Below are 24,345 nucleotides of genomic sequence, written 5' to 3' on the forward strand. Positions count from 1 at the left end.
AGGAGGCAGAATGAACAAATGAACTTGATCTGGATCCAGTCATCCATTCATCCATCCATTTTCGGCTGCTTATCCTGAACCTTGAAGGCTTCAGACTGAGGGAGGAAGGAAACCCAGACATCCTTCACCCCCAGCAATGCCCTCCAGCTCTTCCTGGGCAATCCCAAGACCTTCCCTGTCATATTAAGCGAAAAATATCTCTCTCCAACCAATTACATGAAATATTTATATTTTTCAAAGCTTCACAAGCTTCACCAGTACAAACTATTGGCACTACAGAAGCATTACAGTACTTCTTACTTTTAAACTGCCTTGTTGTTGTCACAGAAATTATAAAATCAATTTGCCTGCTATAGTATACAATACAATGAGTGCCAAACAAATACTGTACATTTCAAAAAGTAATTCAATAAGTGTGAGACATTGTGTGCAAGCTTTGCTTTGAACAAAAAGAGTTTGTAAAAAGATTCAAACTTAGTTAGCATTTTAACAAGACACCACAGCACACGTCTTGAACAATACATCTTAGACGAATTACTGCAGTTCTACATCATGCCCTTGGGGAAGCGCTGAACATAAACTAAACTCCTGCACCTGGGGGAAATTTATGATGTGAATCTTTGATGATATTTGAAATGGAACTTTTATTGCAGATCTGATGGATGTAATAACCCAGGATAATTAACAGAGAGGAAACTGATTACCTCACAAGTTATTTTGTTCATCTGTGAATACAGTTAATACACAAGGACAAGCATATATTTAGTTATTTAGTTATTTACACTGTCATCTATGATCACAAATTCCTTTTATATTTACAAAACACTAACAGAAAGACAGGGTCATATATTAAGAACTTAATGCAGTGTAAAAGGAGAGGGCAATATAGCACAGAACATTTATGTTCCAGAAAACAAGCACAATAAGTCCACTGCATGAGAATAGTATTTTTAGAAACATGCAGATATGATTGAGATCTTCCCCCAACCTTCTAAAGGTCTTTATTTTCATTCAATTTCTACAAGACTGAAGCAACCTTTTTGATGCTCATTGGTGTTATTAGTCAAGAATGGTCAAGGTGGACGAGACCACTGGTCGAATAGATGGAGTGCATCAAACAATGAGCAAGATCGAACAAGAACACTTGGGAAAGACCTGTACTGCATATGGCTAACTAAAAATAGAGTTGACGAGAAAAATCCTATAAAAATAAAATCTGTAATTCATGTGATTGGATCCAAGCAAAGACAATAGATAAGCAAAATAATGCTATTTAAATGCAAATGAATAATACATGCCACTGTTATCAAACAGTCAAATGATTTCAGGTTAGTGATACAATAATGATTTCCATAAAAGCACTTTGTCGTGTTCCAAGGCCATTAGCTTCTAATAACGAATCACAGCGTTTTCCTTTCACACTGAACTTCACACCTGAAAAATGCATCTAAAGAAAGAGGTAAGTGATTTTTATTTGGAAGCATATAAATAATTAAGCTGTCCCTTTAGTCAGTGTTGCATTCAGGGCAGGATAGGTAGTGCCTCACAAAAGTGGCACAAACTGAAATCTGTCAACTCTTCTATTCAAACTTGGAAATGGTTTTTGTGCAGAGGGTCCTGAGTAAATAGAAGTGAGCGGCTCATCGGTTTTATTCTACATAAAGGCAGCTGAGACCTAATCGCTCCATTTTGTATAACCAGAAATAACATTCTTTGGTTACATGCTGAGATGGTTGCACAAGGCTCATCAGTCCCTTCATCTGCAGTGGACTTGTTTCTCACATTGCCTCTAAGGAAGCACTGCCCACCAGGTAAGAACACCCAGACACACTCATAGACGACAACAGACACTCACTGCTGTAATCTCCGCTTGAGGATGATCACACTCTCACACTGATGAAACTGCCTCAAAGTCACTGCTCACACATGGCTGTCAATCAAGGAGAGTCAAAAATAACGAAGTTGTGAGAATCCTCATTAAATTTCTATGGCACCTATCACCAACACCTCTCAACATTGTTTGTTTTTCTCTGCTACTTTAATCCAAACTTTAAAAAAAAAAAAAGGGTTCAGCTGTCCACTAAATTGCAGTGACCTGCCTCAGGGAAATGGAGCATATGTGGGCAAGAAGTACTGCATTTTTTTCCAAAAGTATGAAGATGAGATGCTTCTAAAAGCATCATTTCAATGGGTATGCTCATTTTAAATGAAAGGTGTACAAACAATTAAAGCAATGTTTAGTATTATAATTATATCACTGTGACTGAAATTGTTAACCTGACATAATTCAGCCTCTTTGGTGGTCTATTTTAATCCACTGTAATTGTATTATTTACATACTGAAACATCCCAACTAGGCTGGTTGAATCATTTAAATTCAGGCATTGTCCAGGTTAAATCCCTGTTTGCAGAAAATAGCCTAGTGTCAATGTCTTTGTCTCACTGAGGATATGTGTCTGTTCTGTACCCAAAAATACAGTTTGCATACTAGATGTACAATGTGTATGTCTTCATGAATGTATATCAACATAAGTATATATTTTGTATGTGTGTTATGTATGTAAAAGTAAACTTTGTGATATTTCTGCTAATGTTCTTATACTGCTGTGCTTTGTACACAATTCAAACCTACATTGTATATTGTATTTGCACTAACCTAACACTGATGCTCCATGTTTTGTACATTTTCATTTGTATGTATTTCTTTGTTGTAGTAGTAGTGATGTCCTGAAGTGCAGTAAGTTTGTTAGCCTCTTCTGCTTCAATCCCCTGAAACAGCTAGAGGGGAATATCTGCACAGGGGGAAAAAAACATCCTGCCACTGCAGCACAATGGTGCATTATTTGAGACTTGTAGCACACGTGAGACACACCTTAACAGAACTACACAGTATATTAATCATAACCCTCTGGGTGCAGATACCTTTTGTGTGATAATTCAAAGAATTTTTGAAGAGCCCATTCTTTTTTTAATAATATCTTTATAATGTTGCGACTGGCGGTCAAAAGCACAATTTATTATTCTTCCCCTAATGAGTCTTTCCTTATCCACTGTGACAGAAAAATACTTGCTATCACATGCCAAGAGAAGAAGAAGCTGGGGTGTGCAAAGTGAGGGATAGAGTATCAAAAAATTACTGCTTTTCTGGAACACTGGCACGTAAAAATGAGACCACCTGTGTTGATGTACATCTTATAACCACTGTATTGTAGAAAATAACAAGTGTAACTGTCCTGACACAAGTTGCTAATGTGTTCTGGACATTTACACCCCCCTCCTTTAATAACCACTGCTAAGGTATCATTAAGCAAGCCACAAAAACACCCTGAATGGGTTGCTCCAGTGCTCAGTGGTTGATGTTATGGCTGAAGATATACTGAGCATCTCCCTGTTGTGCTGTAGATTTGTTTGAGTAAGAGGCAAAAGGCCACTGAAAAATACCATTCATGCTCAAAGCTAGATTAGGTAAATAAAGGTTTCAAGATTCAACCTGTACTGCTTTGCAGTGCTTCGAAACATTTTGGCTTCTAACAGTCTTTCTTCCAGTATAAAAGTGTGAGCTCCCTCTGCCTCTCATCTTCAGGAGAGTAAACAGAGATATTTTGAAATGAAAAGTCCATGAACACATGCTAAAGGCAAAAAGAAAAGATGGCAATACAGAGATAGAGGTCTTAACAACAGGAACATCAGATACGTGGTGTTAATGCTTTGTTACCTCCTCAAAACCTTGAGACCATCACTAAACAGAGTTCTTTCATAAACAACTACAAATGTGCCCATTGGGTCTGTTTTGATGTTCTTCTTCTGAGAAATCAAGGACTTATTTGTGCTAGTGAGTATCACAGGTCACGGTAAGTAGACAGGCTCAATGTACCAAACTCGTCCTGATTACGCCCAAGTAAGCAAGATAAGTAAGCTAGATAAGTGGGCAGGCAAATCAGAAAATAGTAAGAAAATAGAGGGCAAGAAAGGTAACTGTGGGAGGTTAGCTGGGCCAAAGATGAACATGAATCTCATCCTAATTATACCAGCACAGGGTGAGACATGTCTTTTCAGAACACCATGGGAAAGAAGAGGTGTTATGGAGAGTGGGAGTGTGAAAGTTTGGACACAATACTAATTCCAAACAGACAGCCAATGATGCTGCAGAGAAAACGAGAGGAAGCAGTGGCAGTGGTACAATGACAACCACAATATATCTTCCTAAACATGATAAGAGATATTGTTTAGAGATATGACATTTGCTTTATTAAATGTTTTTGTTTTGTTTGCTCAATCATTATTGTGTACACCACAATGGAGTGAGGATAACATACACACTGACATGTATGATACTTGATACTTAAGTACTTTTATAGAGGCATTTATATACATTAATTCCCAGTAAACAACACTCTGGGGCAATTAGAGCAAAGTCTGAAAAGGCTGCAATTGTACAGACAATAAATTAGTCAAAAGTATTTGTGCATGCTGTTTATAGTCCCCCAAGAGCACTGTGGTTGCATCAAAGATAAAAAGAGGGGTTTTCTCTCAGCTGTGGTTTACGCCTTGCTTGGAAGGGATCTAATTTGCCAGCATACTCTGTTAGTGGCCTCAAGTAATGGTTACACTGCTTTATAGCTGGCACAAGCTTTTCAATACACCTGAGGAGCACTTTAATTTAATCTGTCTCATTAAGATCAACACATGTGTCTGAACTGTGACTCTATGGGACACACTGCCTGTTAATAGGCCACAATGATTTTTAGTGTAACTATTCTCTACAACCTCATACTATATATATGCAGTATGCTATACTGGAAATGAAGCCAGAGATCTGCAGCACTGCAATAATGTGCAAAAGCAAAGCTCTTCTGTACATTAACATAAATGTAAAACCTCATATTAAATAAACACACTTTCCATACAGTATGTAGTGAAGTGCACGAATGCTGGGAGAAAAAAAAGATATCGGAGAGTTGGAGTAGAGGGGTTCCCAAAGCTGAGAGGAAGGTGGAGTTGTGGGAGAGGATAGAGGGTGCATGATCAAAGCCTATATTTTGAAATCACTTACTTCTCCATTAGTTTGATTAATGGGGCCAGCCTCACAGTCAGACAGAGGCAAGGGGCTTGAAAAATGATGCAATTACTGCTTTTTGAATAGAGGGCTGAAAAGGCCTGTTTGAAAGAAGGATCTGGAGGGGATTCTACAGGGCATCCTGGACAGCAGACTACCTCCTCTTCATCCATCTATCCCCCTGCCACACACTCTGAAGCCTTCAGAGCACTACTATAACCCTTCCCCCCCAAGGCAGCTCTCATCAGGCTTAGTGGTATGCTTGACTGGCTTTCTCTAAGCGGGGGGAGCATATTATAAATTGTGATTAATTTGTATCTTCAGTATCAATGTTTGCAACACATTCTATTTAACACTCAGATGCTGCTTTACTTAATTCCCTCAATGCATTCTTTATTCTTTATTCATTTAACATTTTATTTTTTGGTTTTATGGCAACATGTAGTTCAGTGCATTTATACCAATAATATTAATGTTGCAAGCGCTCATTGAGCAACGTGAAAGGAATCTTATGTAAACCTCTTGAATGATCAAGCTGTAATAAAAAAGTCTCAAGTGCTACTTACAATGATAGAGTAATGAATATGATGAAATTTATCTCCAAAGACGTTAAAATCATGTCCACCATTACGAGGTAGACATAATACATATAATACATACAACAAAGGAAGCCAAATACTGTTTTTGCTATCAAGTGTTTGGATTTGAGTTAAGAATGACAGGCGGCTTATATTGTCTTCATGTAAGATGGGTGTTTAAGACAGTGTAGGCTGTATATTTCAATTTTAGTGAAAAATACTGTTAATTTGATACAGCAATTTTCAAAACATAGATCACTGGAAGAAACACAAGATTTAAAGAGGATCCCTCAGGCAGACTTTTTATCTCGACATGACCCTAGATGTATTTTACATCAGATATCATTGAGACAATAATACTCCCCATGAATAGGGGGAAAGAAAGTGAAAGACAGAGGGGTATACAGTTGTGTTGTGAGTTCTAAAAACCACAAATGTAAAATGCATTCTTGATGAAATATTTTTAATCCAATGCATTGGAGTTTTTCCAGCAGAGTGTAGCAGGTACATGGCAGCTCTTCTGGAAAGTGGAAAGGGCAGAAAAACCTTTACTTTTGCTCTGTGGTTTTTAAATGCCAAATAGCCTGTGTAGTTTTGGATAATAACTACTTTTCACTGCTTCCCTGTTGTAACTGTGATTACATTTTGTCGATTATGACACTATTGAAACGGCAAATTTATTTTTTCCGAGTAGCCTGGTAGACCCCCAAACTCTCTATTTATCTGTTTGTGGTAAAAACACAATCACAAATTATACGGTTGAATATAGCACCACAGAGCCCTGCCATATGTGTGACTGCATGCTTCCTTAGGTGTGTGTTTACAGTATACACAGTATCACTACTAGGAGGATATCGAATAAGAGGTTAAAAGGGCAGATGGATGGAAGCAAAAGCAGCAAAACTGGATTCACCAACCACTTTTCTAACATGGTCCGAATTTAGAATATGACGGATGGCTTGTTGGCATGATAATGTTCCAGATATTTCAGCTTAAAACTATTCTTAAATTAAATACGAGATCACAGCTAAGAGTTGGCATAATGAATCAAGCAACATTCTTGGCAGAGTGTGAAATCAGAGTTCAAAATATGTCCCTCTGTGCTCATTTACACATTAGCATTTACAGTGATTCTCTCCAGAGTGCTCTTTGGGTTTTTAGACCAAAATCAGTTAAGGACTTCGCTCTCAATGCAAAGCAAATTCACTAATGCAATTGCAGAAGCACTCACAGCCCTGTGAATCTCCCACAGGCTTGTGGGAAGACTCTTCTAGGAACAGCAGGTTTCAGCACTAGGGTGTTGATGACCTGTTGCAGAAATAATAGCTTCATTGAATGATTTGGACATAATCCATAATATATATGACTACAAATATGTGGGCTTCTCAACATGTCTTCCCAACTAAATTAAATAAGTTGTTTGAAATTTAGAACAACACATGGGAGCATTTTCTGATCTGATCTGACATCATTCTTCAAAACCGTTACAAATCATTGTTGAAAGATAAAGCTGTTGAAGACATTGTGGCTAAGGTTTTGTTAACTTTCGGCTCAAAAACAACATAGCTGGAGCAACACTGTGATTTGGGTTAGAATTACTACTTTGTTAATGTTAGGGGACTTTTGTCGTCATGGTTATAAAAATAACCGAGTGGTTAAGATTAAGGAATGATCATAGTTATAATTAAAAGGAACCAGAAACAGGGAAAGTCTGACAGTTTGTTCACTCGGTAGGCCAACCTGACCTCCTCCCTTTACAGACTGTCGTTACCTGACATCGTCTTTTGCTCTAGATGGACTTATGTCATAATTACTATGAATCAGGAGTTTGTCTCTTTCATGTAAAAATATGTTATTTTGGGACATTTGATAAAATGTTTTGCCTTGGAAGGACAGTCTCAGGAATCCATATTCCTGTGTGAGCTCTTAATGGTCACTCAAAACCTTTTACAAACTGCATATTCTGAGAGCAGATTATAGATCCTTGCTAATTAATGCCATCAGCATATCTTCAAATACAGTTATGCTTACATGAGATACAGTATATGGCCATATCTCTATGTGGGTGTCAGCACAGACCTGCGGATGACACATCAAAGGAACATATGAATATGCATGTGCATATGTTGAATACTGATTCATACATATTTGTGTAGAAGCAAATTAAGGGAAGGAAAAAGTAAGCAAGTAAAACAGGTAAGGAAAGGGTAAAAGGGATCTGAACTGGCGTTTACAATTTATATTCTCTCCACTGGGAGTGTACTTTAATTGAACATTTTCTCCAAAGCTTTTGGACTGTGATAGGCTGCGTGCTGGGTACCAATACAGTACTTGTTTTCCAAGTGGTTGGCTTTGCAATTACCCTTATAACTCTTACTGTATTTTGACTCTGCCACTTGGGAATTGGGCAATAATCCTGAGCCCACAGCAACAATTTCACAGAGACAGAACTTTCCAACAATATTGTAGGGTTTTGGTATAATTGCATCTCATATTATGCTGCAGGGAGACAAATATACAGAGTGATAAAGCTATTATCGTTTAGAGACAAAGTAACTGTGTTTTGACTGTTCCAATTTAACAAGAATATAAACTATGCAAATGTTTTGCAAAAACTTAGAAATGGCTCGACAATGTCTGTACAGCATACACACACAAGTAATGACACATATAAAGTGCCCTTAACATGTTCTAACTGGCTGGTCTTTGTGCTCATGTTCTACTGTTAGCTGACTTCATACAACAATAAAAAAAAAAAAACCAACAGGCTCTGAGAGAGCCACTGCTATTTAAAGGACTTCTGACACTTATGTACAACTCTAGGGGTCACCAGATAAATGAGATATAATTTACTGGGTGCCTTTCACAAGATTAACTGTTTTCCCTTCTGAAGAAATAAAAATTGCAACAAGGTTTACTGTTTCAATAATGCTAAGCATGACTCATAATCACAAACATATATCAAAGTTTATCACCCTCTGTCAAGACAAGAATGTGTTTTGGATGCTGCTGTTGAAATACATAAACTGGGACCTGTTTTTGTTCCATGCACCTGACTGTATTAAGTATTTCCTTCCCATAGTGCACAGAGGCATAAATGCCAAGTTTGGAGACGTTATCACAGGGCCTATAAAAGCTATGAATTGTGGGGTAGCAGTGCCAGTTCTGTTGTTCATCAATCACCATCAGTATTATGATGATCACTTTAACCAGTATCACCAATGCAACCATCATCATCATCAGTAACACAATGTTCAAGTTATTTACCCTTTGACAGCTTTTTCAAAATGTCCACTGACATTGATTAATGTGAAGCGATAAGCCATCACCTCAAAGACACCACCATTTTAATTCTCCAGCATTACTTATGAATAGGCAAATTATTTATGAAAAGCTCTTAAACTTCAGCAGATGATTCATACTTGTGAAAGTAACGACAATCCATCAAGTAAAGAGCTTGCCAACTGCACACGGTTTCAATTTTAATACAGGAAGTTGGATATACAAGTATTACTCATAATTATTCCGCCCTCTCAAGAAATATATACCTGAAGAGGTAGTTTTATTTAGATTTTTGTTGGAGTACACTTTGTAACAAAGTACTGTGCTGTTAGAGGTAACCTATTGTATGCATCATCCTGAATATTTTATAATGCACTAGTACAATACGTTACAGAGTTTTTTCACAAGCTCCCAGGAGGTACCATTAATTGATTACAGACAGAGAGGGAGCTATCTATTATTTACTTGTCAAATTGAAGGATTTATTCATCACACAAAGCAATTTGCGTTTTGCTACAGTTTCTCCATGCTCCATGATTATTACACTTGATTGTTATGGAGAAAGAAATCTGTGAAGTTGCTGATTTTATTCACAGCCAACTACATGTTTTAGCTTCAAACCAGGAATGGGATTGGAAACTATTTGTTGGTGTATACATGGGCTACAAACGACTCAACACAACACATCTACTATTAATGTTTAAGTCTTTGTTGTTGTTTGTACTATACAACTTATAGTGACTACCGCTGTGGTACTGCGCCCTGGTGCTGCCAGGAAACAAAGACAAAAATGGCCTAAATATGAAATATGGATCTATACCATAATATATCTGTCTCTATGGCTAACAGAAATGACAGAACAACTATAGAGAAAAAACAAGTTTGCAAAGAGAAATGAACATAGAAAGAGAAATGGAGACATGGACAAAAGTATACAGTGTAATAAGAGGAGAGACAAAAGGGGATGAGGTTATGGGAGAAAAAAAAGCAAGGGCAGAAAGATAAAGTGCCCATGTAGAGAGAAACATGAAACCATTAAGATGGGAAAAATACAAAGAGGAAAAGAGGGAATGTCCTGTAACAGGGACAGAAGGGGAAAGAGAGACAAAGAAAGAGAGATGGGGAGGGAACAGAGGGCAGAAGAGGATGAGATGTAGGACAATGATAGATCGTTTTCTGGCAGGCTCAATTTGTCATGCTGTTATTGGGAGGAAAATGAAATAGAGGAGCAGCTCTGAGGGTCAGAGGGAGAGGACAGGGGTCCAGAGGTGGGAGCGTTAACCCAGGAGGAAGCAACACCGGCGGGCTTTAAGCGAGATAAACTCCACACACCTCTTCACCCCTGGCCTTCAACAGATCATTGCTGAGGTTACAGTGCTCTGATGGCTCCATCTCAGTAACCAGTGCCCCACCATACACTGGTGCACTTGTTCTAAGCACATGATTTCAGTATGTATGAGCGTACTGTGAGTGCATGTGTTTGGTGACATGAATCCATTTACTGTACTGTACATGTATCTGGGTAAAATGTGGATAGTTGTATTTTGCTCTTTTGTTTGTTTGCTTTCTTAAACTTGATTACATTTCACAGATGAGGGGGTGTCTTCTGAGGCGCTGGAGGAGCTTTGTCAAGTCTGAAGAAACAACTCCTATTGTGTGACTAAGTTCATCTCAGCCTGGGTTTGATAAATTCAAATGTATATCCGAAAGCTTCTTTTTCGGGCAGGGAGTTTGAGCAACAGGGGCATTTATTGAATATAGTGAAAGATGTAATCCAGTTCTATCATGGTAAGTATGATCCAATGTTTTGGAGCTTAAGTGGTACCTCAGCGTGAAAGTCAAGAAATTGCTACTGCACCAATTTTGACCATTTTTTAAATAAATTGTGCCACAACTCTATGGGAATTAAATGCTAAATCAGCATAGTAACCCTTTAGAGTTAGTTTTTGTTTTTACTTCAAATAGCACCATTAAATACCTAAATATAAATAAAAAAAGGTTTTTTAAATCGTATTCATCAGGCAAGGGGTGTTTTCTATGTGTACCATTTCTGCATGCTCCATTGTGACAAACACAAGTATATTTTTTGGAAATTGTAGTATTTTGGGCATACTATTGGGTTCTGTAACAAATCCCAGTAGTGTAGTTTTACCATGGATAGTGAAATTTGTTAATATACTATCTTTGTATATATATATTATATGGCACCTGTCATGTTCAAGCTCTAGCATGAGTGAATCGAAACCATAATTGGATTATAAATAGGGATATCTTTCACATCAGCTACAAGCGGATGTTTGGTCTAAACAATAATGCAATCAGTAAACATGATTTCTAGACTGTGCTCATTTTCTGTTAAGTACATATGATCTTGATACTGTATAAGTGACATACAAAGCATGTTAGGTATGGCCAGTACTCTGCCCTGCCAAGTACTGGCCATACCGTATGTGTTGCTTTGTATGACACCTCTATAAACTCTCCCAGCCTCCCCATTGCCATATTATGCCATTTAACCAACAACACACCGTGAACTTCATTTGTATTCTGGACCAGTCTAATTGAATCTTCTGGGTGGCTGCAAGTGTGTTTTTCTTTGGCGTTTAAAACAAATTTCAGGCTGTGAAGTAGTTCTGGAGCTTTTTAATTATACCTGGCCTCACTCATTAGCACTAAGGGAGGGGGTGTGGAAAGAACTGGCATTGATGGATCTTGGGAAGGAATGAGGGGTGACGCAGTGAATGTGTGCACATGTTTGGGCCTCCTTGTGTGTGTGTGTGTGTGTGTGTGTGTGTGTGTGTGTGTGTGTGTGTTTGTGTGTGTGTGTGTGCCCGCACAAATGCAAAGGATGTTGTTTGTGCCAGCACTACGCTTCCCTGCACCAACACCATGCTCTCTGTGTCAGGTTAATGAGTCATGCTGGGATAAACACTTCCAGGTCATGGCCAGCTTTATTCCGTCTAAGGGAGAGGGGAAGTCCAGGTGCCAAGACACAACTGTGTTGCATGCTGGAATATTTTGAAAAATGTGGGAATAACAGACTAGAGAAAATGAGTGCAGCTACAAAAATCAAATGATCTTGATTCTTTTGGTATTATATCATATCATAGTTAACAGTGCATCATCCATAAAACTAAGAAATGCTGTCAAAAACTGGACAACAGTAAAACACTGGCAAAATATTTGAGAAAGGGAAGCAAAAGAAAAAGCACTAGATGCAGCAAATAAAGACCGTCTAGACACAGGGGATATAAGCTCTTGCTGCTGAGAGGTGTTGTAGGTGGAAAATGGTTTTAGACCTTGTCCACAGTTCGATAACTGAAAGTGCTGCAGACAATAAGGAGAAATACCGTTTGGATGGAAAACATGGCAGATAAGGCAGAGTATTATTTAACACAAATTCTGCTGTTTTTTGTAAGATTATCATCATCAGTCTATCATCATCATGGTATATACACCCTGTCACTTTAACATTAAAGTTAAGAAGACACTGAGTTCTTAGTAAGTGAGAGCTTACTGTCAAGAGGCATCCTTGACTTTCATGTCAGAAAGATGTGGGTGAGGTATGTGCGTGAGACTACTGTGTGAGTGTTTGTACGTGTGTGTGAAAGTGTTGTGCCTAGGGCTGTGTGATTAAACTACTTTCATCATCATTTTAAAAATAATATCTTCCAGGTAATGATACATTTTTATTTTCAATGGTTATTTTTCTCTACTTACAAAAACACTACATGAACAGCCAATCATGCAGAGGAGAAAACAATCACACATGTGACTGACGCATGTTTCCGGCCCCTACCAGTCACAACAACTCAGAATCACCACCTGTGGGGGGTAGACTACTCAGAAGAATTGACCAACAGTGGGAGGGAAACCAAGTGCGAGGAAACTGCTGCCAAAGAGGAAGAAACGGTACCAAAGAGGTAATGAGAGACCTCTACAGCCTTGGCTTTAAATGGCCTCTGCACTAACAAGTCAGACGACTATCGTCTGTTGGGAAGGCTGGAGGGTTACTGACCAAACACAGGTGTTGAGTGGCTGAGGATGCGGGGGAGTGTGAGTGATAATGCCGGGCCAACAAGCCTGGCTAGCATGCTAATCTGCTGGCTCACACCAACAATGGACGACCAATGCAAAATTTACCCTGTAAACATTTCTGTGGGACTACATCACAGTTTACCTAACACAGTTAGTAATTTGCATTAATAATGCACCAATTGTTTTTTTTTTCTTAATTATAGAAAAAAAGCCTAAGACTGTCGACAGATTAGTCTTTCTTGTGCACTTGTAGTAGTGAAGTTGCCAAGAATGTGCAATATTCAAAGAATTTACAGTAGCATAATCATCCTCAACAGCTTTTTATTTTATTTAATCAATGCTCAGCATACTACCTCTGAAATGTTTGAGAGATTGACATTGATTTGACATTTGATGTGATGGATTTCACAGCTGTTGTTTACATATATTTTTTTTTATTTCTTCAGAGATTAATGTAAAGCTATGTTGGATTCGTTGAATGTTTGTCACCTATTAATTCTGATAATAAATTATAAACAGTAATTAGCCTTTTGGTTTCTTTAGGGTTCTGTCCAAAATAAAATATTCTTAAACCTGTACATTGAGCATTATTATTATAATTAAATATATATTGTGATATTAATCGAAATCAATCAACATAAAAAAAAATGGTGTTATATTTTTTGGCCACATCATCCAGCCCTAGATGTGCCCCACAAGCTGTCATATTAACAGAATTCCCCAAGCAAAAACAGCCATAATGACTGTCCTTTTCCAAAGCACCTCATAATAGCACATCAACTCGAGCCGCCTTTAAATCATCATCCACAAGCATTTGTGACAATAAGATGAAAGAGTCCTTGACATCAAAACACAATTCCTAGCAAGGGCAAATGTGTTTATTACAACTTATTCTCAAATGTCACAAGGGTCCATTTTTAATCAGAGATTCATGGTCTCAAGTCTTGACAAGTGAATCTGATTTAAATACTGAAACCTCGTCTGCCATGCAGCCAAATGGATACACAGACATGTTTCTCAAAGCCATTCTGTGCTTTTGTAGGTATTCAGAAAAGAAAGTAAAGCCACAGTTTCACTTTTTGGATGTGATTTTTTATTATTTAATTTTGGGGTCAAGCAGAAGGAAAGAGACTGAATCAAACAGAGAGATAGAGAGAGTTATTTACTGAAATGAATCATTTTCTACCCTCAAGCAAAACTTGTTGAAGTCAAGCTAAGGTTAATCTGGGGAAGGCCAAGAAAATTAAAGCATGGTTTGATGCCACAATTCGGCTAAATAACAATCAATCAATGTCTTTGGCAGAGATGGAGGTCCACTGAAAGCACTGAGCATGTGTGTTTTAAACTTTTTTTTTATTCAGGGTGAAAAAGTCGATATACAGAAAAAATGAGACATATATTTATGTGCACTTCAATCTGAGGTTTCCTGACAAACTGAATAATGATAATATTCACTCTCAAAGACAAGTAGTATATGAGTATATCCTGCATTTTCCATCCTTGAGATACCAGTTCTGACACTTTCCCTTACATAAACATAACTGGTGAATAAGCAGGGTACTCTGCTCCAAGACTGGTTGGTCAATGTCACAGTCCATTACTTAAAAGAATTCGAGAAAAAACATTGTCAAAGCATTGTTAAAATATGGCAATAGTGAGTGTTATTCAGAAAAATGAAGGCAACCTTACCAAACTAATAATAATGAGCAATACGTCAGTATTTTAAAATTTTAAAAAATCATGCTTTTGCCGTTAATTCTAGATGCAAGTTTTCATTCAAGTTTAAAATGAGTAGTGGTAACAGGGTACTGAATTTTTCAGGGAAACGAAATGCTCTTCTTTCTAGCTAAATATATTCCTGTGATGGGTGGAAGGTCCTTTTATCTGTCACAGTGGTATACATGTATCATAAACTTCTAAACATGTTTTCATCTTTTCTGCAGTAGAACTGCAAACTGGATAGATTTCATGCTTCAGTAGTGTACAGATTAAAGCACTCACAGCTGTCAAAATACATTCCTTAATTATCTCTTAACACAATGGCCATCCTTTTCCACCGGTTTTAAAATCATCTCTTCTTATATAGGTGGTGACTGTCAGAAACCATTCTCTGCTTCAATTTCCCAGCACTCTTCACTGCCATCTCTTCCATTATATTTCCCTATTACTGTTTCATATAGTGGTCCTTTTTTATGTTGTAGAAGCCCCCTTTTAGGTCCTCGTCTTTCTCTCATCTTTGACCTTTTCTTTGCTACATCTATCTCACCTTCTGTCCTTTATTTCTCTTTCTCCTTTTGTAGCTCTTGTATTTTTGTGTCTTCCTCCATCTACCCTCCTGCCACCCTATGCAATATTTTTTCTCCCTCCCCTACATTCCCTGGCATTAGGCAGCAGTGCTTGTCACTCTTGCAGCTCGGTGTAGCCGCCGCACAGGAGGCAGACCTCACCTAACCACCCTGCTGCATCCATCAAGTGGTCTGCAGAGCTGGCTTGCCAACTGACACCGACCATTCTGTTTTCCCTCACATCAACACCTTTAGGAGGTCGCAGTCTTGCCAGCACAGGAAGAAGTGATCCAATAGTCACTAAGGTGGAAGGAACATTTCACTTATATTACTTTACAAAAGCTGATACAGACCAAAATGTTTCCAGACCTATGACACTTAATCCATAACTGGAACTTGGAAAACTTGCTTGCATACACATTATTTTACTTAATGTTAACATGTATTAGGCTTACTATGAAGGTGTGGTATTCATTTTCATAATTCACATTCAGTAAAGGTATTCCAATTGCTTTAAGCATTTTAATCAACGTTGGTAAAAAATGAATAACTATCTCCGAAAGCCAGAACCCAGAGAGCCAAAAATCTAATTTGGGTGTCTTAAAGATATATAGCTTGGAGCTGCTCTGTTGACAATTAATTGGAGAGTGACTTTGGTAACTTATGAAATGTGTCAGATTTTTGTACCTAAATGCACATCGTTTTATGTAAGTGATTTAGCAAATGCTCACTAATACAACCCGAGGACGCACTGCAGAAATGGGGCATCTGAAAGCTTAAAATTCCATTTTATGGCCCTCTAAAAGGCTTACATGTCTCAAGTGAAGCTCCTTCACATGAAGGGAACAGAGAGGGGTTGGGTGTCAGGAACAAGGCGGGACCGAGCTGACAGAAGATGCTACATCCTCTCATGGCCAAAGGGAAGAAGAGATGAGATGGCAACTGTCTGAATGGGTGAAAACAAGAGTCCAGAAACCACAGAGACTGTCAATGACATGCGCAGCTTGTGTGAAAGTGTGAAAGATGACTGTGGTCTGAGAGGAGACTAGAGAAGTGACAACTGACTCGTGACAGAATATGTTACTCGGGGAAGTAGAGCATCATCAGAATAGAAAAGCATGGAATATAGGCCATTACTCCCCCAGTTGCTTGGTTGGTCGATATGCTCTTGTCCATCCAAATTCTCATTGGTTGGATAATTGCTGGCATTATCCCCAGACCCGTCCTGGGCTCTACATCTGTGGTTTCCAAACCACTAAATCAAAAAGGTGATGCTGTGTTTCTTTGTAGGGGTAGATAACCTTAGTTTACACTACAACATGGTGGGTGTTGGTAATGCACCTTAACACTGGTTGCCACCTGGCATAAAACAGAAAAAAGAAGATAGGGCTGCACAGCCAGTGGCAGACTGAGGAGACAGCCGCTTACTATGGTGAGCCGGAGACAGAGACAGGAGCAGGAGTGCTGCCCAGAGGAAGAAAGGCCTTGCCTGGGCTTGTCAGGCTCTTAGATAATGTCATCTTCTGCCTTCTGGTTAGAAGTGGTGAGTTTACAGCTCACAGAAACGTAATACGATATAAGTTTGTGGTTTTTGTTTGATATTTAGTGTTGGCAAAAAAAAAAGTTGCAATCACTCGATAGTGTAGTTAGCATGCATTAGGTTGGAGGGCTTACTTGGCTTGTTTACTATATTACGTGAATTTTGCACCCTCCCCCTATTGACCAGTTTAATTGGTTGAAGAGTAGATACAATTTCAGTCAATAAAAATGTTTTAAGGTTGGCCCTAATGGGATAAAACAGAATATGTCATTTAGGATGACTTTAGCTAATGAATATAGGTACGAGCCAGGTAGATTAAGAGATTGAAATATAAATTATGAATATGGCAGTCTTTTGACAAACTGTTGGCCTCACAAAGGTGCCTCTTTCGTTTTCCCTGATGCATCGTCCCTGCACCCTCATCTGCCCAAGAATATATAGGAAACAAATAAGAATAGAGCAGAGTGGGAAAGAAGAGAGGAAGAAAAAATAATAGAGTTTCAAAAACAATACTGAACACTGCTTTAATGCATTTTGTCACTGCTTGCACAAATCATCGAGACAACTAATACCATTAATGTCAGTAATCAACCCCATTTCTTTAAATTAACATAACCATCATGAAAAGTTTTTGATCCAACATTCTGTCGACTTCTTTTCACCACAGCAACTTTCTTTTTTCTGTCATGCCCAAACAGTGGATGAGTACTTAACTCTCCAAGGCATCATCATCATTTTCCATTCATATATTAACATATTTACATTTTCTTTCCCAGTATCTCTGGTGGGGAGTGGATAGGCTCTGTGACAACAGTTACCAAGGTATTAATGAAGCTTTGATGAATTAACAAATCTCCACCACTTCTAATATATTAACATATTCACAGGAGCATTTAGGAGCTGTGCTGAACGTGAAGCTGTGCTTATTTCCTAGTCCCCAAGACACCTCATGTTAATTGTACAAGGGATGATAAAGAATATAATTGGCAAGATTAAATGCAATCTTATGAGAAGAAAAGATCTTGGAGCAGTGTGTGTGTGTGTGTGTGTGTGTGTGTGTGTGTGTGTGTGTGTGTGTGTGTGTGTGTGTGTGTGTGTGTGTGTGTGTGTGTGTGTGTGTGTGTGTGTGTGTGTGCGTGTGCATGTGTGTGTTTGTGCTAAAACAGTATTCATTAGAGTAGAGGAAAAGATCAAAGCAGTATGTCATTAATGAAACTTGAAAGCCGTGGTGTATTCACAACCTGTGCACGGCTTTATTTGTCTATAAGTGCTTCACTTTTAGAATAATAGTGGAGCATTTACAAGAAGCTAATTGGAATGCAAGTGAGGTTTTTGACTTACTGTTAGTTATTAAGGTTTTTTCCTACACAATTTCCTTTCAATAGATAGAAAGATTAAATCAGCACATAAGACTGGGAATACGCAGAGATTAGCTGATGTCCATTAAGAGTAACCTTTTTCAGATATAGGAACACATCACGTGTATATACTGTATTTGATTTTCTTAAAGGTTCCAAGACAATAATTCATTTACAGACATGATTACAGTACAATACAGTACTGTCAGTAATATCTCATTAGATTTTCTCTCATTCTGCAGTGATCTTTAGATGCAACTAAGCTCCATATGCAATAAGGAGAGGAAATATGGACATACATATATGTCATATTCTTTTTGTAAAGAATTTCAAAACCTACTCATTACTTTCTTTTTTCGGTCTTTCCATCTACAATCTGGGACTAACTCTACTTCGCTCAGTAAGATAGATACCAGATAGATACTTATTGTGACCTATAAAAATGTCATAATGTAGAGCTTAAGTGCAGTTTTTCTTTCATGGGAAGTGACATTAAAAGAAATGTGAAAATGTCTCCACAGAAAACAAATGTCATCTCTTTGTCCTGAGTATGAGCACATTGAAATAACCCATCAGCCTCAATAAAAATATTTGTTTCTTTAAAGTAGTCATTTATAAACAAGACTTTCTAAAACATGTGTAAAGTGTAGGCTAAAATGAGAAATACTATCTAATAACTAACCTTTAACAAATTGTATTTTACAACAAAACAAACAACCAAACAAAAGATGTCTTTTAAATCGTTACCAATGCTTTGCCTTCCATATTCTATATTCAGGTTTCCAGGTTTCTTCCACTGAATCAAATGATTCACATTACATGATTCACTCACATCACAGACGCCTCATGCTCTGCACTGTTACTTCTAAAATAAACCTCTCTGGTCATTTGACCCTGCCAGTTTGACCTTTTTGAATTAAGTTTTGCTTTGGCAGGAGCTGAGTAGCAAAGATCTTACTACATTCTGCCCAGAAAGCTGACCAATCCATTAAGTATCATGGATTTGTGACAGCCTTCTGGGTAACAGAAATACATATATTGAAAGAGTCAAAATAGCGCAAAATAGAAAGTACATAGATATGAGCTTTGTTACTATTACATGGCATGTGTTACTGCCATTTTTTAATATTTTATTTTAAACCAACTATTTCAACCATATATTTCAACAACCCATTGTCTCTTTCCCTGTATTTGAGGTCCAGAGATTTGAGTTGGAAAATAATTAGTGTTCCGCCTTTGCCAAAAGAGCAGAGGTTTAAGTGTCAAACTGTGACATGTTTGGTGTTTAGTGGGCAGGACGAGCCATTCAACTTGCTTTTATGTTGCAGTATTTTTCCCTGTCTCCAGCACTGCCAATGCCACACAAGTCTGTTCTTCAATTGTGCCAAAGTACTTCAGTGTATAATTATTCAACACGGTTTGGCTGGTTATCATGAGTAGAACTCTTGCAGATGATTAAAGGGAAACCCTCCACTTCTGGCTGCCCTGAGCCGAGAGAGCATGTTGTTTGTTGAACACACTTAAATTATTACTAGTTTACTGATATTTAGGTAATTTGTGGTCATAGCAGTTCATCCATTATGAACTGTTTTGAAGAGAGGGGAGCTGATTAACTAATCAACTTAGCAAGGCGAGATGAAAGAGGAATAAATGTGAGCTCAAGTGGAGAGTCGGATGTCTTAACTCCCATACATTCTCCTGCTTTCCTTGTCTATAATTAGCAAATGTGATGTGGAACAAATAGAGAATGAAGGAAAGCTAATAATATCTTCCACGTTAGCACAATATGAGCTAAGAAAGATGCAAACCCTCACAGCTGACTTTGTTTGAACTCTGCCTGGGGATATATGCAATGTTGTTGATAAACAAACTCCCTTCATTGGCAGTGCTGTAAGGACTGAATTAATATTTTACTGTAGAAATATTATTTCTGCTGTCCAAAGATATATTTGTAACGTTTGATGCAGAATATTGGGAATTGATATGTGGTTCTTTTCTGGCCAACTCAATATTGAAGGCAACACATCTCAGTGTGATCTCTGCCATCTGCTACGGGTTTAGTCAGAACTCCACATGGGTACAGAAAGGAAGTTGCAGTTTGTTTCATCAATTTTTAACAAGACAAAGGTCATTTGTGTGGTCTTAGTTGCAAGTTTCAAATGGAAATTAGGCAATCTTTCTCCTATTATTGAATTTCTCTGTTTTGTTTTTCATTTTCTACAGCTGAGGCAATGTAATGTTTGATTAACTGTCAGATTAGGGATTGCAGGCATGTGTGTTTCTGTGTGTGGGTCATCATCATCATCGTTCTCTTTCTGGCTCTTTGACTGCCTCTCTGCCTGTCTTTATGATTCCTAGATGAAGAAACTTCTTAGCGATATAGCCAACGTAGCCTACCTGGTGGATGAACACCTGTGCACCTCGAGGGCTCATGAGCAACACAGCTCGCCGTAGAGTGTCCCGGTATCGGTTGAGCTCCTCAGTCCGCATCGTGTTGAAAAGGTCAGTAAAAACTCGGCTGACGTTGCGGTCTACCCTCTGCAAGGACACATCCAGACCCAGGCGAGAAGCCTGGTCCATAAAGGTTTGCAAACCACGGATATCTGGAAGAGAAGAAACAATGAAACACAGGATTGAAAACGGGTGCAGATGAAAACACAAACAGACAGGCAAAAAGAAAACACTTTAGGCTGGTGGTATGTTATACAGTACTTAATTCCCGAAGCGTTTCATCAGAATTTTGGGTAAACATCGTGTACTTTCAACACCTGCACATGAACTCTACATTTTCAGGCTTTGTTCCAAGGGCTTCAAGGCAGGTTTCATTTTTTGCTCGTGATCTAAACTGTGACAAAACACAACGAGCAATCCCATCTCTCTGTTTCTTGGGGTTCACAGTATATGAAACTGCAGGCAGGTGTTGCTGTCCTCAGAGATTTGTGTGTATGTATGTGCACTATAGAAGAAACTGCTCAGAAGAAGCATGCGCTGCACACACAAATCAAAGGTGATGTGCAGCAGAGGGCTCACAATAAGCACACCAATCCCGGCAGTCACAGGGGGAGCAGCAGCCCAGTGTGTGCCAAGTCATGCCGCATTGAAAAAGAGGTTAGGCAAAATTGCAAAAGCCAGACCTCTCTTTGCACATCGGATGTGTATGCGTGTATGTGGATGGGTGGGTTTTCCCCTGCTGCATCTCTGGAGGTTTAATGAGTCATCTGGTGCTCTAGTGCTTTACTATGGGGAACAGAGAATATAAAGGGCACGCAGCAGTCAAGCTGGTTCAAATGTACATACAGCTGCACAAGACACAGACAGACTCCCATAACAGGGGAGTGTGGTTGTTAGAGGTGATATGGAAAAGCAAGGCATGTAATTTTAAGCGGCTCGGAAATTAGGCTGATAAGAAAGCAGTTGACCCGGTCTGAGCAGTGAAGCAACATATTAGTACATTGTACATTTGGGGCAGGTGGGGTTCGTGCAGATAAAAGTGGTTTCAGTGGCACTGAGTAATTTAGAAATGAATGACTTATTATTCTGTATTAATGAATGGCATAAAATACTTGGTTGCTGCCGTTATGTATTACTATAAAATGTGAGGTAAGTGGCTTGATACAATAGTTTAAATTGGTGTTTTTAACTGTGCTTGACTACAGAAGCTGCTATATGTACTTCAAATGCCCAAAGCCTTTGGCAATTAAAGCAGATAGCATAAACTTGATGTCAAGTGGGCTTGATTATCTGTTGACCTGCCTCTATTCAACTGGCAATTTTTGCTGATAACTCATCATCATTTGCTTGTAGTTAGCGGTTAGCAGAAGTTATATTTCTCCCAGAAACTAACTGTCATCATGAATGAAGTGGATTATCTTCTAAAACACAAATCTGAAAGTCTGAATTTAGGAGAAAAGCCTGAGATTAAACACCAGTGTTATAAACCAAACCGCAGGAGAAAATGACTAACTGCTAGCTTTTCCAAGAAGGTGATTTTTTTTGCTTCCCATTTGTGTATTTGGAGGGGATGGCACCTTGCCAAGAACAGGTTTTCAGGATCTCAAGCATCTTTCTGAGAGGATTACCAAACATGAAAACAGCAGGAGTCATCCAGACAGTGTGGTGAATTTGGGCTTGCTCGGCCGAGCAAACACAGCTGGCAACACACTGACATTGCTTACAAACAGCAGCTGAAGAATTTTTAACACCATGGTCAATGAAAAGTTTGCCTGGAGGAAGAACTGCTGCACCTCCTTTCTCTGAGTGTGTGTGAGTGAGCTTTGAATTGGTGAGTGAAATTATTATAGTTTATCTTGCTATTAAAGCGTGGTATGTATTTGTAATGGGATTCCATTAGGTCATTTTTCTCATGGCCATGGCTGGATTTTATGGTGAATCAAAAGCTTGGTGCAAAACTCACTGCTGCTGAATTGTTTAATCCTGTGAATAGTGTGATATGTACAGTATTTGCTTTTACTCATACAGGTATCTACCCGTTTCCCTTCTTCCTCCAATCATCTACTGCTGTTTTCCCTACTTAAAACACGTCATCCCCAGCAAATGACACCGCTTTGGAATGGACAGTCACATTGTCATATGTTACCTAATCCTATCGTTATGCTGTTAAAGAGTGAAACTATTATTATTTGAGGGAAGATATGAAGCACTGATCCTTTCTGTTTCTCAGTCTACACCTTTGGGCAAATTGAAATAACAATATGACACTGTACCATATGAAGCAAATCATAAAGAATAAGATGCAGTGTTCGATTTTATTCCATTATTATATTGCAATTTATTATTTTTTAACATAAATACTCACAGTTGCCGCTGGATTCTCTCATGTTCAAAGGGCAGAACAAAACATTAAATTAAATCATTCGTCATTGTGAAGCGTCGCCAAACTCTTACTGCAGTATTCTTTGAAAAGTATTTAACACAAACACACACAAAGAGTTTTGTTTGTTTCTAAATTGAAATAGTTACCGTTGGTGGTATTACTTTGAATACAATGGGCAAAAGCTCAACCTCTGAATAATCCCTCCTTTTGTTCACAAACACAGTTTGAAATTGAATATAACAGTTAATAACAGTTTCTCCCCTCCTGTTCCACGACTGGACCATTGCAATTAATATGGATGCACAATCTTTATTCACACCGCAATGCCTACGGGAGCATGGATGGACAACCTGTATGAATTAGACAAACTTTTTTTTTTGCCTGTGCAAGACGTGTAGTTGGTTGAAACGTTGTCAAATTAAAGGGAGCTTTGATATAGTGTCTTTTGTTCATACTGGATCAACATGAGAAGAAATCTAAAGAACTGATCAAAAAAGAAACACATTTTATTGGAAGCATGAAGTTGCTGTTGTGTGAATAACATGCATTTCCCAAATGTCAGGGTTTTGGGCAATAAGAGAAACATGCTGTAACAAACAAACAGGGTTTTTAATCCATGAAGAGCCAAGGGAAAGCTACCATGCGATAACTACTCTAGGACTCCAGTAGAAACATTGGACTTCAAAGCCAGCGTTCCAAACCCATAGCAGGCTTTTCCACGGGGCAACCATGTCAGCTATGGACAGGGCTGAAGAAAAGAGGATTAACGTGGAATTAAAGGTCTGATTTCTGGACGTGTTCATCCGAGCCTCATTTCTGAACAAAAATCTGCTTCTGAAAGTTTTAGATATCAAAACTTAACCCTTCTCTGCCCCCCATGTCAGAATCCCGTTCTCTCTTACTGTACCTATCATCTGCTTAACAGTTTAAAAGAGGGCAGGAAAGATAAATCAGGAGAGACCAAGAAAATACCTCATAAAGTTGCTCTAACATTCTTTTCAGCTCTATCTTACTGGAGTTGTTACTAAGGCAGGACTCCCTCTTGGATTGGAGCGGTGCAGAAATGAGCATATCATGATCAAAGGGCTCAGAGGTTTTTACTGAGCTGTGTTGCAATCCAAGCGGAAAAGCCTGACAAATGGCTACGCTACAAGCCTGTGTTTATTCAGAATTGAGATGAGTCTGTTAAAGCAATCACTGTTATTCTTGTAACAATAACATCAGTTAATTATATGCTATATATAATTTTTGCAAATCTGAAAAGTACCAGGCGCTGTGTGTGTTATGCACTGTCACAAGAGCAATTAGAGAGAAACAGAAAGACAGCAAAAAGAGAAACAATTACACGTCAGTTCCACACTCATATTACTGGCT

General features: G+C 38.5%; 1 protein-coding gene across 2 annotated transcripts in view; it reads right to left on the reverse strand.

The window, feature by feature from the left end:
- grid1a (glutamate receptor, ionotropic, delta 1a) overlaps positions 1–24,345 on the reverse strand; it is a 245,890-nt gene that overhangs the window by 60,046 nt on the left and 161,499 nt on the right. For both annotated transcript variants that reach the window (XM_062430181.1, XM_062430180.1), the window contains one exon: positions 20,535–20,740. In XM_062430181.1, coding sequence (XP_062286165.1) covers positions 20,535–20,740 — 206 coding nt within the window. The remainder of the gene's footprint in view (positions 1–20,534; positions 20,741–24,345) is intronic.

This window comes from Scomber scombrus, chromosome 12 (assembly GCF_963691925.1).
Source record: "Scomber scombrus chromosome 12, fScoSco1.1, whole genome shotgun sequence".
NCBI classification, from domain to species: Eukaryota; Metazoa; Chordata; class Actinopteri; order Scombriformes; family Scombridae; genus Scomber; species Scomber scombrus.